This window comes from Dromiciops gliroides, chromosome 6, assembly GCF_019393635.1.
Source record: "Dromiciops gliroides isolate mDroGli1 chromosome 6, mDroGli1.pri, whole genome shotgun sequence".
NCBI lineage: Eukaryota > Metazoa > Chordata > Mammalia > Microbiotheria > Microbiotheriidae > Dromiciops > Dromiciops gliroides.
The window spans coordinates 112,827,922-112,844,881 of record NC_057866.1 but is presented as its reverse complement, the minus strand read 5'-3'; the positions used below and the strand labels follow the sequence as shown (position 1 = coordinate 112,844,881).

The following is a 16,960-nucleotide window of genomic DNA, read 5'->3' as shown; positions in this document are numbered from 1 at the left end:
CCTGAGTTCAAATCTGGCTTCAGACACTTAACACTTACTAGCTGTGTGACCTTGGGCAAGTCACTTAACCCCAACTGCCTCACTAAAAAAAAAAAAAAATTACTGTCCTTGTTAAAGTGTTTTAGGTTCCTTCCATGGTAATGTCATACTTAATAACCGAGGCCTTCCAGCTGTATCCCCCGATCTGCCCTACTTGATAAACTGAAACCTTCTAAGTCTTAAAATAGGGAGGAGAACTGCACAAAAGCCTAATCCTCCCCTACCTAACTCTTGCTGACCAGGAGAATAACTGTTGGAATGGGGGGTGGGCAGTAGAATAACCCCTCCCCTTACCCTCACTTAACTTCAGCCAGTGGAGACGCTCTCCAAAGTGTCACAAATTAGAGGCGGTTTTCCTGTCACAGATTGATGTTTCTCTTGACTCAACACTGTGGTTCAGTGGTTGTCTGATTCCCCTTATTTCAAACTAACAGCTTTCAGGCAGAGCTTTTAATATGAAGAAGAATCACATCAATTCCAAGGAGGTAGAGCTAAGGCAACATGTGAATGAAGATATGACTTAATTAGATGGGATCACTAGGATTCTGGAGTTGTAACTTTGACCTTTCTTTTTGTGAGTGAGAGTTTTCTTGTCTTCTCCTTTCACTTCTGTCTGTGAACAAGATAGGTGGCCTCTGAGCTACAGTCATGGCTTTCTTTTTTTTTTTTTTTTTTAGTGAGGCAATTGGGGTTAAGTGACTTGCCCAGGGTCACACAGCTAGTAAGTGTTAAGTGTCTGAGGCCGAATTTGAACTCAGGTTCTCCTGAATCCAGGGCAGGTGCTCTATCCACTGCACCACCTAGCTGCCCCAGCTTTCTCACTTTCAAGCAGTCTGTTCTCTCATTTCTCACCTCCACCCCAGGAGCTGAGAAGTCAACATGCTTTTGAGTTCCACTGGTTCTTAGCAGAGATGATAAAACACAACAATAACTTGCATTTGTCTCATTTTATCTTCACAACAAACCAATGAGGTTGGTATTATAATCTTCATTTTACAAATGAGAGAGTCTGAGGCTGGATTTGAACTTGGGTCTTCCTGACTCCTAGTTCAGTGCTCTATTCACTGAATCATATCCATGCCCCAGGATCAATTGTAATCCTCCTTATAGAAATAATTGTGTGCCTACATATTTCTAAGATTGCATATCTCTTAAACAGATGTCATTACTGAGAGATTTCTATGTTGCTGATCTGGTGATTCCCCTAATGGTCCCATTCTTGGTAGTTCAATTTATGCTATACTGGTATGTTTCTATAATAACTTTCCCTCTGGAGCAAGACTGTGTAGTTCTTTTGGGGGTTCAGTTTTGTAGGTTATGTTAAACCTATGGTTAAAAGAACTCAGTAGTACTGACAATAGATATGGAGGTATGGAAGACTCAATTCTTCACAATATCTGGAATAATATTTTCTTTCCTTGCTCAGTTCCCTTAACACCTTTGTACTTTTTATTTTGATCTTTGGAGAGCCTACTATGAACATTTTTCCATTCAGATTTCCACCTCTCTTTATTCACTGGGCATTATTATGTAAGTAGTTTGCTGAGGAAAGGAAGCTTAGATTTATTGATAAAGCAATTATCAGTTATATGCTAATATGAGATGAGCATTTGTTTTCTTGGTTCTACAAAATAAAGGATCCTTCTTCATAATACCTTTAGTTGAATCCATTCCTCCAACTGCAAATAACGTGCCAACAGTTGACTTTCTAGGTTTTGTGCGAGGACTTTGTAACATGGGCCTTCTCTCTGGCAACAAATGATATTTCATTGCTTCCATAATAAGCTTCTGACATTCAATGTCGTCCCGAAAGAGCGCATTATTTTCCATGTCAGCAAGGAACTAAAAAAAAAAAGTATTCTGATAAGAAAATAAAGATAAAAGAAATATGTAACTGACAAAAATAATATTAAAACCTATTTTAAAACGTACAAGGCCAAACAAACATTTTGTAAAAGGAAAAGAGGCTCAAATATGCAACATTTGCAAAATTCACCATTTAAATCTTTTTAGAAAAGTGATCATTGAGGAAGGTGTTACAAATGGAAATTTGACTTGAGTAGAATGTATTTAATTGATTCCTAGCAAATGTTCCTCCCATAATACTTTTTTCCCCTCCATCAAAAAAAAAAAAAAAGAACAATTGCAGCTAGGTAGTGCAGTGAATAAAGCACTGGCCCTGGGTTCAGGAAGACCTGAGTTCAATTTTGGCCTCACACACTTGACACTTACTAGCTGTGTGACCCTGGACAAGTCACTTAACTCACATTGCCCCACAAAAAAAACCAAAAACAAACAAAAAAGAGAAAACATTCAACTCCACTACTTACAAGGTCCAAGGGAAAGCCTCTGAACATTCTCAGTAAATGCTTACTCTAAAATGGCACTTACTGATTTCTTAAGGGGGTGAAGGGTAGAAAATTCCAAATGTCAAATAGTCTACAAAATAACCTTCTATATACATACTTAAATGAATCCTTAATTTTAAATCCTTTATCTGAATTGGATAAGATGGCTACTGAAGTCCCTTTTAATATTAGCTGCAGTTTAATGAAATTCAATAAAATGCCAAAAATAGAACTCAAAGGGTTTGGTAGGTAATGGTCTAAAGGAACTTATGGGACTGTGTTTCCAGAAATGCTCCTAGAATGAAGATTCTAAAAGTGAGTGCTAATTCAATTCAATTCCAACAGGAGAGAGAAGTTCCATGAAAGTCAAGGGAGGGAGGGGAGAGCCAAGATGGTAGAGGAAAGGCAGTAACCTCTCAGAGCTCCTGACACAATCAGTCCCAAAACCTCCAAATAATGCCTTAAGATAATCCTTGGAGCAGCAGAACCCACAAAAGGATGGGCTGAGATAATTCTCTAACCAAAGACAGCTTAGAAGGTTGGCAGGAGGGGGCTGCTGTGCTGAGGTGGGAGTGGAGCCCAACTCTGCAGTTTTGTCTACACAGAAGCAGGCTGGCTGCCCAAACCCAGGCTGAACCAACACAGATCTAGCCTGAGATTGGCCACCAAGACCAAGGCTGAGCCAACACAGATCTAGCCCCAGACTGGCCACCCAGACCTGGGCTGAGCTGATATAGATCTAGTCCCAGGCAAGCTGCATCAGAGAAATTTACCCCCTGAGCCTCTGAATCAGCTGCAGCACCCACATCTTCTGGAACAAAGCTCAGTCTGGTGAACAGGTCAAGCAATTGGCCAGGGGGAGATTACAGGGGTCTCTGCTGGAGTTGAGGCAGAATTCTGTTGTTCTGCCCTAGCTGAGAACCAGGATGCATTCTTGAGTGCCAGCAGCTCAGGTGGGGGAGGGGCACAGGCTTGCCAGAGCTAGCAACCACAGCAAACAAAATTCTGTTGCCTGGTTGAATAGCAAGTAGGCTTCGGGTTATTTACAGAGCAGAGCACAGGCCAGGTAAATAAGAACCTGCCCCTTCTTAAATCGTACCACCATAGATACCCTGAACCTTGGGATAGTGCATCCTGGTAACAGTACACCACTTTAAGAAGGAGTTAAAAATCAAGAAATAGGTGAGCAAAATGAGCAGACAGAGAAAGATGTAGATAATAGAAAGTTTTGATAGTGAGAAGGAAGATTGAGGTGCACCCTCAGAAGAGGATAGCAATTTCTTCAGGGCTCTTACATCCCAAAGCTTCCAAGAAAAATAAGAATTGGTCTCAGGCCATAGAAGCGCTCAAAAAGGACTTTGAAGATAAAGAGAGGTAGAGAAAAAAATGAAAGTGATGCAGGAAAGTCATGAAAAAAAATCAACAGCTTGAAAAGCCAAATGGAAAAGCTCTCTGAAGAAAATAATTGCCTAAGTATTAGGATTAAACAAATGGAAGCTAGTGACTTTATGAGAAACCAAGACACAGGAAAGCAAATACAAATGAATAAAAAAAAATAGAAGGCAATGTGAAATATCTTCTTGGCTAAACAGCTGACCTGGAAAATAGATCCAGGACAGATAATCTGAAAATTATTGGATTACCTGAAAACCATGATAAAAAAAAAAAAGAGCTTAGACATCATCTTCCAAGAGACTGTTATGGAAAATTGCCCTGATATTCTAGAAGCAGAAGGTAAAATGGAAATGGAAAGAATCTACCAATCACCTCCTGAAAGAGATCCCCAAAGGAAAACTCCCAGGAATATTATAACCAAATTCCAGAGCTCCCAGGTCAAGGAGAAAATATTGCAAGCAGCCAGAAAGAAACAATTCAAGTACTGTAGAGCCCCAGTCAGGATAGCACAAGATCTAGCAGCTTCTATATTAAAGGATCAGAGGACATGGAATATGATAGTCCAGAGGGCAAAGGAATTGGGATTATGACCAAAAATCATCTACCCAGCAAAACTGTGTATATAATCTTTTGGGGGAAAAATGGGACTTCAATGAAAAAGAGGATTTTCAGGTATTTGTGATGAAAAGACTTGAACTGAATAGAAAATTTGACTTTCAAATACTAGGTCCTAGAGAAATATAAAAAAGTAAACAGGAAAAAGAAATCATGAGAGGTGTAAAAGGTTAAACTACATGGGAAGATGATATCTCTAACTCATAAGAAATTTCTCAGGATTAGGGCAGATGATAGGAATAAATTTAGACAGAGGGCACAGGTGGGAATTGATTATGAAGGAAAGATATCTGTAAAGCATTTATTTTTTATCTTTTTTGTGGGGTGGTCAGGGTTGGGTGGCATGCTTGGGGTTGCTGAATTTGTGTCTTGTGTCTGGGGCCAGATTTGGGCTTGGGTCATCCTGGGTCCAGGACAGGTGCTTTGTCCACTGTGTCACCTGGCTGCCCCATGATGACATCTTTGGCATAAAATTGAGGGGTGAGAGGATTGCACTGGGGGAGAGGCAAGGGGAGAGGTAGAATGGGGTGAAATCTCACATGATAGAAACAGGAAAGTGCTTATGGAGTAGGGGGAGAGATGGGGGAGGACTGGGTCAGTGAATGAGCCTTACATTCATCAGAACTGGCTCAAAGACCTTAATCTCATCAGAGTTGGCTCAAGGAGGGAACAACATACACACTCAGTTGGGTGGAGTAATCTATCTAACCCTGCAGGAAAGTAGGAGGGGAAGGGGATAAGGGGGGAGGGGTAAAAGAAGAAAGGGTAGATTGGAGGAGGGGGCAGTCAGAACCAAATCACTTTTGAGGAGGGATAGGGTGAAAGAAGATAGAAAATAGAATAAATATCATGGGGAGGGAATAGGATGGAGGGAAACAGTTAACAATAGTAACTGAAAAAAATTTTGAAGCAGAGGCAATAATGTAAGATGATGATGATGTTTGATGGATTGATGATGATTGGATGGAGATGAGGTTTCATTAATGAGGACTGACTGATGATGAAGAGGACTGATTGATGAGCAGGAGGATTTATTAAGGATGATAATGAGGATTAATGGATGATGATTGATGATGATGATGATGACAAAACAAATGGTACTTAGTTTGCTGGGCTATTGTGAAGAAAATTCTTTGTCGGGTATAAGGTACCATATAAATGTTATCTATTACTGTTGTTGCAATAATCAACCTTATGGGTTTATTCTAAGGAAATCTCTCTTTAAAGTACTATGTAAATGTAGTTTACTATTAAAAAAATGATGAGCTATCAGAAAACCCCAGAAAGACCTACATGAGCTGATGCAAAATGAAATGTACTGTATACAAAACAACAGCAATATTGTAAGATGATCTGCTGTGAATGACTTGGTTATTTTTAGCAATGCAATGATCCAAGATAACTCTGAAGGTTTTATGAAAAATACAACCCATCTACAGAGAGAGAACTGAAGGTATCTGAATACAGATTGAAGCATAATTTTTTTTTAGTTCCTTTATCTGAAGTTTTTTTTTTGTCTGTTTTCTTTTTCAACCTGGCTAATGTAGAAATGTTTTGCATGACTGCTTGTGTATACCTTATATTGAATTTCTTGAGTTCTTGGGGAGGAGGTTTGGGGAGGGAGGGAGGAAGAGAATTTGGAACACAAAGTTTAAAAAATTAATGTCAAAATTTGTATTTTACATTTAATTTGGGAAAATAAAACTCTAAATATTGAAAAATTTAAAAAAAAGACAGTCAAGGGAGTACATAGAATATCCAGGAAGAAGGACTAATCAACAGTAACAAAATCTACAAGAATGATCAAGGTGGATAAGGACTGAGTATAGGCCATAGGACTTGTCAGTTAAGAATTCATCTGTAACTTTTGAGAATTTCATTTTAGTTGTGTGATGGGTTCAGAAGACAAACTGAAAGGGATTCAGAAGTTAGTAGCAAGGATATGTAGACTATTTTTTTCTAATAAGTTGGAAGTGAAAAGGAAAACACAAGAGAAGATGATAGCTTGAGGGCAATAGTTATAATGACTCAGAATTTCTGACCAGATGAAGTCAGATCTTGAAGACCAGATGAAATTGGATTGAGTTTTGTAAGGTCTAAAATTCTAGCTGTGATGTCTAAAATCTAATGAGTGGTCACCTTAAATTAGAAAACATATAGCACCAATCTTTGGGCATTAAGTATTTGTTAAAGTATATTAAGGGTTAGTAAAGAGAAACACGTGGATAAAGTGTGAGATTTGTCTACTCTCCCTATTCTGCCTGTCCCTGCCACCAAGCCGCCATCCAGAAACAAAAAGACCTTGCTCCTCCACGGCTTCTCCCAGAAGCCTCCTGTGAAACAGGAAACAGGGCCGTACACACACACACACACACACACACACACACACACACACACACACACACACACACAGCTCCAAGCTAATTGGCTGGTAGCACTGATTGACAAGACCCACGGGCGGCAGACATCACTTCCTGACGCTAAGTCACATGCATTCTTTTCATGGCGGAGCTTCCCTGCAATATCTTTCTCAACAGGTTGGTAGCGTTCTAATTCTCACAGTTTTAATTAGTTCTTTGTCAGCTGAGTATGGAATTTTGGGCCATGCAAAAGGTCTCATTACTCCCTTTTGTTCTTAATCCTGTAATTTTTAAGAATGGATATTACTCCAAGGAAACAGGCAAAAGCTGAAGCTATTAAACAGTGCACTTTAATGATTGTTAAGGATAGTGTAGTGGCTGTTAGGGTGAGTCAAGGTATGTCTTTTCCTTGCCAAGGGAAACTGTTGTACATGTGCACTTGATCTCATCCTCTCTTGTGTTTTTCTTTCCTTCTCTTTATTTCTTTCTTTTGTGGGGCAATGAGGGTTTACTGACTTGCCCAGGGTCACACAGCTACTAAGTGTCAAGTGTCTGAGGCCAGATATGAACTCAGGTCCTCCTGAATCCAGGGCCAGTACTTATATCCACTATGCCACCTAGCTGCCCATCTCTTGTCTTTTTCAACAGACTTGCAACCTCAAACATCTCCTCTTTCTCTAGGAGTTCTTAGCTCTGTGTGTGTGTATTTTATAGACTCCTTTGGCAGTTTAGTGATGCCTATGGACTCCTTATCAAAAATAATCTTGTTATTTAAAAATGAACAAATGAATGAAATGCTAAATTTTAGTCAGAGGTTAGCAAAAATTAAAATTTAATTTTTTTCTCATTCAAATGCAGAGACGTCCTAGAATTTATCCACAGGCCTTATATGGAAGGAAATAATGGTCCATGGATGCCAGGTTAAGAACCCCTGCTCTTGAATCTTTAACCTTTCCCTTTCTCTTGGTTGTTTCCTTACATAATTCACTAGATATTACCTTTACTCCCTGACCTTCATTTTTCCTTATAATAAGTTATCTGTACTCATGGCTTTTATTTCCTCTCTTCTTCCTCACTCCAACACAGACCTTGACAATCTGGCTATTTGTCCAAGGTATACTTATATTCAAAGGGATAAAAGTGTGGTTTCATGATGAAGAATTGAAGTATTTCAAGATCTTATGAACTTAATGCCAAATTATGTAAAACACATGACTGTAGAAAAGGGAGGACATATTAAATTTTTTAAAGGTTGTATGACTTATGAGTCAATAAATTTAATTATTGTACTTTGTCTTAGTGACTTCACATACTACTGTGGTAGGGAAGGAGACTATAAGAGAGTTGAATGTGAAGTTGAGTATTAAGATATAATGGGTTTTTTGTCAATGACCAAAAGCCCTAACCAGAGAAGATTAATCTAGACTGATTGAATTAAGTGAGACTGACTGAATGACTGACTTTGCTGATTAGCCTACTTAAAGTTAATTAAATTAAAACCATACCTGCCTGATTCTCAAGAGGGAGTGTTCTCAGAGGCTGTGGACTACTACATCAACATGAGACTACCCTCAACCAATCAGCTTGAAGGACTGTCCCTTTTGGTGGAGGGGGACAGGAAGTAGGAAGTGAGGCTGGCTCCCTGGCTCTGGCCTTTCATTCCAGAACCTCAGGTTGGTGGTTGAGGAAAGGAGAAGAAGGAGTCCATTGTGAACCCTAAGGCAGAAAGGTTTTCTTTCTCAATTTTCTGAACTCCAGGTGTTTTCTCTTTACTAACCCCTAATATATTTTAATAAATTCTTAATGCCCAAACTGTTGCTGAAGCTTCTAAGTTGTAAGTAAATCCTAGCTAGTTTCCCCCCACACATTGGGGGCAGAAAAAGGCAACAACACACATTAGATTTTAAACATCACAGTATGAAAAAATTCACATACCTAGGTAGTAGGGAAGTAGATTTTAAGAGAGCTGAATAAGGAAAAAGGAATAATTGAAGAAGCAACCTGATGGAGAATATCAGTGGAGATGGGACCAAGAACAAAAACAGAGGGGTTACTCTTTGTAAAATAGAGTGATCACCTTTTCCTCTGAGACTGAAGCAAATGGTGTTTTTAGGGAATGTAACTACAGATCTTATTGGGATAGTGGTGGAGAATAAAAGGAGATACAATTAGGAAGATTAGAAGAACAATCCTTGAGTACCTGGTTGATATTAGATAACATGAATTTGTAGGAGACTCAGTCAGCACAACTGTGTGACATCTTGAAATAGGAATAGCATTCATAGCTTCTTGGGAATGGAATCAGAGAAAGTATCTGATGAAAGTGGCCTGGGCCTGAGGATTTATAGGGCATAAAAGAAGGAAATTCAAGGGAGCCATAAAGACAAGAGCAAAAGTGTCTTACTGAACTAATTAGTTCAGTAAGTATCTAGAGGGTCAAGACTGGTGGGAATAGAATTCATGGCAACATGATAAACCATACCCATGCCTATGCATGAAATGGTGAATTAGGTGTCATGTATAGTCACTGATGACCTTGGGTGATAACTGCTTTTTTGCATATCGTCCACTTACCAGTCTGTTGATCTTAATTTAGATTCTCCTCTGATTCTTCAATATCCTTTACTTTCTTACAAGTTTCTTGGATAACTTTTTTTATCCTGTCAAAGATTTACCCTTCCTACTAAGTATGAAAAAGCATTTCTCAATCCCTTTCACCTTTTTTTCCAAGTGGAGAAATACAGCTGGTACTTAACACAAAATTAGTGACAACTTCTGTGTGTCTCTCTTCATTTTGGGGGCACCACTATTTCCTGATTTTCCTCCTACCTATATGACTGGCTGCTCTTTGTCTCCTTTACTTGATTCTCATTCAGATCCCACTCACTAACTAGGTGTCATACAGGGTTCTGATCTGGGCTTTCTACTCTTCTCTTTCTATACTTCTGCACTTGTTGATCTCATTAGTTCCCAAGGATTTAATTACCATATCTTATACTGATGATTCTCAAATCTACATATTCCAATGTAACCTCTCAAATTGCCTTTCAGACATTTCAAAGTGAGCATGTCACAAACTCATTATCTTTCCTCCTTAAACCTTTCCCCCTCCTACCTTCCACTATTACTTTAGGCTTTTTTTTTTGTTTTTTGGGTTTTTTTTGGCAGGGCAATGAAGGTTAAGTGACTTACCCAGGGTCACACAGCTACTAAGTGTCAAATGTCTGAGACCGGATTTGAATTCAGGTCCTTCTGAATCCAGGGCTGGTGCTTTATCCACTGCGCCACCTAGCTGCCCCCTTCCCTATTACTTTAGAAGGCAACACCATCCTCCTAGTCCCTTAGGCCCACAACCTAGGAATCTTGCTAGACTCCTCACTATTTCTCACTTCTCATATCCAAGGCCTGTTCATTTCGCCTTTGCAACATCTCTTGAATATGCTCCCTTCTCTTGGGTACTGCCACCACTCTAGTGCAGGCCCTCATCACTCCTTGCCTAGATTATTACAATAGCATGGTTGTGGGTCTGTCTACCTTGAATTTCTCCCCACTCCAATGCATCCTTCAGCTACCAAACTGATTTTCCTAAAGCACAGGTTCTACCTTGTCACTATCTTATTCAATAAACTCCAGTGGTTCCCTATCACCTCTTTGATAGGTTACCCCTTCCATACACGATCAATAATGGGGTGGAGATTTTAGACAGGGGAGGAGAAATTAACATCAATAAGTCTATTAAGCAAGCACAGTAGACACTAGAGTTAATTTTTTACCTACTTTCTCTAGGACACCAGCGAGAGCCAGCTCAAACTGGTTTTTATCTCTAGCTCTTTCTTGGTTTGATGCGATTCACTAGATAATATTGTCTGTTGTTCTCTACATGGGCATGCTTTCCTTGAAAAGATCCCCTCATGTATCAAATTATTTTGAGAGGATTCCACCATGTATCAAACCATCACCTTTTCTCACAATTATACTGCCTGCAAGGATACTAAATTATTAAGTAGTTCATAACAGTGATAAAAAGGATGGGTATAAGGATTATGATTTCATTGTTGTAGAGAACTCTGAGATAACAAGATTCCTTCTACCATAGTAGCCCTCTTGCAAAGTTGCCTAAAGGACTGACATGTTAATTGCTCAGGATCACACAGCCAGGATGTCTGAGGTGGACTTGAACCTAGGGTCTTCTTGGCTCCTAGGCTAGCCCTATATCCATTATGCCATACTGCTCCTAATCATCATATTTAGTCATAATTTGATAATACATAAGGGCTACATAAGTCTCCCAAAAGTAAGTAGAAGAAATGGTACATAGAGTTTAGAAAATGAGCACAGTATGCCAAAGGATAATTGCCATATTAAAAGCTAAATGCAAAAAAAAAAAAGTTAAATGCCAGTACCAAATGCCTGAATATACATTTTGAGTTTAATTGCTTCATGGTATTTTCTATTCATGTAAAAGACTGTTATAACCCATTAAAATGAGTTAAATTAAATTTATTGAGATTAATGTCCATGTTTATTACATTAGGTTTGGTAAATGTAATTAATGTGGCTTACTTTAAGCAAAAATAAAACTGGGAAAAATAGTAAGAGAAAATTGCTGAGTCATAACAATGTTTACAATTTGAGAAAAAATATGTTGGCCTGGGTCAGTTCTCCTCCTAAAACCAATTCTCCTAAGCCTAGCTGGAGAAACACTGATAGAAATTTGTCAATATGTACCAAAATACACCAGATATACCAAAATATAAACTTCATAGCCTATAGGCAATGCCTCTAAAATTTGTTTATATAAAAAAATTGATGATTCAAATTTATAAATCAGGAATTAAAATAAACAGAGAAAAGGCAGAAACCAACATTTCATATTATAGTGCTTCAGATGGCAAGATCTTAAATACATAAAATTATCAGGTATTTATTAAAACAAAGTTACAAAAGACACACTCTTGCCAATATTCAAATTCTGCTTGAATCAGTCCTTTTGTTTGTAACTGTATGCATTATAAAGGAATGGCAAATCACATGAAGAAAAACACCTTAAAAGCAGAAGCCAAATATTTAAGTGTTGATTTATTCTTATCTTCTAGTAAATCTAAAGACAGGCCTGTTATGTGCATATTGCTCTAAGTTTTTTTGGCGGGTGGGGGTGGGGCAGTGAGGGTTAAATGACTTGCCCAGGGTCACACAGCTACTAAGTGTCAAGTGTCTGAGGCTAGATTTGAACTCAGGTCCTTCTGAATCCAAGGCCAGTGCTTTATCCACTACACCACCTAGCTGCCCCTCTAATTTTAACCTAATAAATGTGCCTGCATATGATATTTAATGTGTTTGATTCAAGGCATCTGTAATTTTGAAAATAAGATTCCTGAACTCATGAAGTTGTAAATTTTAAAAATAAGTAAATATTGACCCTGAAAAAGACATTCACTTTTGACTTTCTTAAGAGAACAATGAGAACTAAGAATAGAATGAAGGTTAATGGAAATATCCGAAATCTAAAATTTCAAGACATCTTTTCTGTGTTCTAATTTACAATAAAAATACTGAGAATTTACTTTAATGGGTATGTGATGGAAATATATTAAAAACAATATGAATTTAGGTATCAAATTACTTTAAATGAAGGACTTCTGGCAAGATGGCTGATTAAGTTGCAGTATCTAAACCCAGCTCCCTCTTCATCACCTCAAAACAGCAAGAAATGTGTCAAATTAAGTAAAAGAACAACAAAACAGAGAGGGGAAAAAAGAAATAATCGTGAATAAATCCTTGCTGAAAAAATGGCAATAACACTGAGGAAATGTGTAAACCAAAAAGAGACCCTAATACAATAAATAACTGCAACTAGAAAGAATAATGAACAAAAAATATGCAAAAGAAAGGAATAATACTATAGTATCAATCAATCAACAAGCATTTATTAGGCACCTACTGAGTGCCAGGTACCTTATAGGCAGTAGGAATATAAGATGAAAATGAGATAGTCCCTGCTCTTAATAATTAGACTTTCAGAAATAAAAAAATCAAATCAAATGAAAGAAACTGCAGATTAGAAACAATATAATAATTTAAGGAAGATCAAATGAGGAAGCATCAAGTTCTCTTAAAGAATTAAAAAAGACAAATAAGAGAAGAGTCAGTTTAGAACAGAAAGTAGGAACAAGAGAGGCAATCACAAAAGACAAAATATATTGTTTCAATTACAAGAAATTGAAAAGCTTTTGAACTAATAAAATCAATGCAATTAGGATTAGAAATGAATGGGTTTATTGGGAAAAAACTTTACATAAAATATTTCAGTAAGTCTGATATTCAAGCTATACACAGATGTATGTGTGTATCTATATGTATATCTATATATATATATCTATATATATGTATGTATACAGATGGAACTAGCAAAAATGTATAGCATCAAAAAACCTTTCCCCAAGAGGGAAGCAGCCAAAGAATGGGAATAAACAGTTTTCAAAAGAACTCCAAACTATATGAAACCATATGGAACCACCATATGGGACACTGCTTCAAATCATTATCAATCAGAGAAATGAAAAGCAAAACAACTTTGAAATTTCATTCCATGCCTAGCAAATTGGCATATATGACAAAAGTTGGATATAGTTAATGTGGGAAGGACTGTGGAAAAAGAAGTATGCAATTGCACAGTTGGTGGACCTGGGAATTCTGGAAAGTAATTTGGAGTTATGGTAAGAATGATAAAAATGAATATGGTGATGTTTTACATATTCATACATGCATAACCCATATCTGATTGCTTACTGCCTCAGAGAGGGGGCTGGAGAGGGAGGGAGGGATAAAAAATGGAACCCAAAATGATAAATAAAAATGTTTATTACTTTTTAAAAGAAGAAAGATAAAAATGTCCATATACTTTGACACAGAGATCCTACTGATATATATATATATATATACATACACACACATCCTGAAGAGGTCAAATCTATAAAAAAATGTCCTATATTTGGCAAAATATTTATAGTAACACTTCTTAATAGTAGCAAATAACTGGAAACAATGTTGATGGGCTTTGAGTAAGGAACAGCTAAACAAATTGTGGCATAAAAATATGATGGAATATTATTATGCTATAAGAAATAACAAGTAATTCAGAGAAGTACAGGAAGATTTAAATGAACTGATACAGAGTAAAAAAGACCTTCAGCCATTAGAGCCTCAAAACTGAAAGAAATTTTTGACCTCCAGAAGTCAGACAGTAAGAGCCCATATTGATTCTGCTGTCACTGAATGACCCCCTGTTGATAGGTAACCCATGTCAACTGATCATTTTTCTCTCTGTGCAGAGAAAGGCTTAGATTAGAATATAATACTTATGAATTAATGCTAAGTATCTTTTTTTTCCTTTGATAGAATGGAAGGGCCTTTTAAAAATATGATTAATGTCCATATGTCTAAAATAAAAAGTGACCATTATTTTTTTTCAGTGAGGCAATATATACAAGTAAAGTTATTAATTTGTCAAAGTCAACAAGCATTTATTAAGTGCTTATTATGTGCCAGGCACTTGTTCGTATCTTTGACTCAGAGATACAAGTATTAGGTTTATATCACAAGGAGATTAATAACAACAAAAAAAGACCTATAATTACTTATAATAGGAAAGAACTAGAAAGGAAATATTTTCCCAATAACTGGTAAACAGCAAAGAAAATTGTGATATATGAGCATAACAATATCTCATTCCATAATAAATAATGCCAACAAAAATACCAGACTAACATGAGAAAACTTATATGGAGTGATAGAATGAAGAAAGCAAAATAAAAAGCAATATACATACTTAAAACAATAAAGACAACACTAAGAAGAAGCAAAACTTTTGTTAAATAGAACAATGTTGGTACCAAGCTATTAGTTGAAGGATATTTTTTGTTAACAATCAGTAAACAATGAGTAAAAGTGGCAAATGATATTTATTGTCGATTGAAATCACTCTATTAGCACTTTTGCTTTACTATTTTTGAGGGTACACACTTTGTGTGTGGGGGTGTTAGGTTTGTCATGTAGTGTTTGTTACAAATTCATCAACAAAATATAATTTTAAATATTTTAAATTAATTTCTCCACAAAGGTCATAAGTTAAAATTCTTCCATAAAATATTTTAAATTAATTCCTCCATGAAGTCCTACTCTAATGCCTCCTTTTAGCATGGAGGTGATGCTGAGTTCCTGAAGCTACAGACAAAACCAGAAGAAATAAGGAAGTTGTAGGTAACTGGATAGATTGGTCACAGGTACTCCTCTGGAAAGAAAGATGCTAGCAAAGCAGGTTTAATTATATGCCCAAAGGCACTAAGACATGTTATTTCATTGAATTTTTGCTAGTACTAATAAATAATATTTTCAGAAAGGTCACCACAAAATAACAGGATCTTACCATATAGATTTTTCCCCAAATGCATCACCACTATTAGTCTCTATTAGGCAAAAATATGATTAAATTTCCCCACAAATAGTAGGAATAGTAAATAACATATATAAGGCAAATTAATAAACATTGCTAAAACTTTATAGAAAGTGCAAAAAATACAATCTGGAGGTTACAACCATTGCCCTTATTGAGCTTCTAGAAAAGTTTGGGTTACTAAAGTATAAGGTTAAATTTAAATTAATTTGGGACAAGAATTTTATATTTTTGCCTTATAATTTGGAGTAGGAAAAAATGTGTTCCAAAAGTCTTAGTATATTTCTAAGCTATTAAAGCTTAGAACTGCACTAAGACTTTGGGGATACCTTGTATTTGAATAAATACAAACATTTTACTTCTTTGCATAGGCATAAACCTGCTGAGTGTCCATTAATTCTTATTGTTGGAATTGGTTTGGGACAGAGTCAAGTAACAGAGCTAAAGGTCTAATTTTATAAGAGCTAGGCTCCTGTCTCATCTCATCTTGTCTCATCTCATGTCTCTGTCTCTCTCTGTCTCTGTGTGTCTCTCTCTCTCCATGGCAATGAGGGTTAAGTGACTTGCCCAGGGTCACACAGGCTGGATTTGAACTCAGGTCCTCCTGAATCCAGGGCTGGTGCTTTATCTACTGTGCCACCTAGCTGCCCCCTAGATTCTCTTTTGAGCAAAAACACAGTCTTCTTGATTCTACCATCTTTTCACCACATTCAATTAACACTGAGTTCTATATAAGTAAATATCTCACCTCTTAGGATAAACAATTATATCAGTCTAGACTAGTAGATACTAATATAATTAACAAAATGTGTGCTTAATGTATGATAAGGTCATAAAACATTTTTAATACTTACCTGTGGAGCAAGAAGGGGTAGTCTAATATAAGCCAAAAGTTTACTGAGATCTTTTCGTCTTTGCTCTAAATCATGACGGACCCATGTAAGTAGTGCATTTAGTATTGTCTCTTCATTAGGTATATTCATATCATCACTTGCCAAGAGCTTTGCAATTTCACTAGCTGGCAATAATACAAATTCTTGGTTTCTAATTACTTCCATGAAATGTTCCTGAAGGAAAAAAAAAAGATGAGTTGCAGAAAAGTGGCAGAATACAAAAAAATTCACAAAAATTATTAGCATTTTGGGCAGCTAGGTGGTGCAGTGGATAAAGCACCGGCCTTGGATCCAGGAGGACCTGAGTTCAATTTCTATCCCAGACACTTGACATTTACTAGCTTTGTGACCCTGGGCAAGTTGCTTAACTCTCATTGCCCCGCAAAAAACCCCAAAAAACAAACATAAGAATTTCAATATAGCAAAAACAAAAACCAAGATGAAATAAAAGAAAAAAGTTATCTCAAAATCCTATTCAAAATAACATACAATTCATTATTTGTCTGGCTCAGTGAAGGACAGATGGTATCAAGCCACAACTAGATAATGGACTTGCCTTAACTAACTTGAGTAGGGGTCTTTTGCATACTTTTCCCTGATGTCATCTGTAGAGTTCATTTTAAAGTAGACCACCTTCAAATCATGTCAACCAATGGAATTGAATGATACCAACCAATTAACTTTGATTAATGCCCCTATCAAAAGAGGATAAAAACCCTTGGAAGACACCATGAGGCTCTCACTTCTAGGTCTTCTGGGTCTTTGAGTGCTTTTCTCTTGCTCACGCTAATTGACATGTTGAAGCTCTCTCCCTGCTTTCTCTACCACACAGCCTGAGACTATGAGAAGTTAGGGAGA

General features: G+C 37.0%; 1 protein-coding gene across 5 annotated transcripts in view; it reads right to left on the bottom strand.

The window, feature by feature from the left end:
- The window catches only part of KLHL5 (kelch like family member 5), a 117,358-nt gene that overhangs the window by 20,618 nt on the left and 79,780 nt on the right, over nt 1-16,960 (bottom strand). For all 5 annotated transcript variants that reach the window (XM_043972967.1, XM_043972964.1, XM_043972966.1 and 2 more), the window contains 2 exons: nt 16,064-16,276; nt 1,695-1,881 (listed from right to left, as the gene is read on the bottom strand). In XM_043972967.1, the coding sequence (XP_043828902.1) occupies nt 1,695-1,881; nt 16,064-16,276 (400 nt within the window). The remainder of the gene's footprint in view (nt 1-1,694; nt 1,882-16,063; nt 16,277-16,960) is intronic.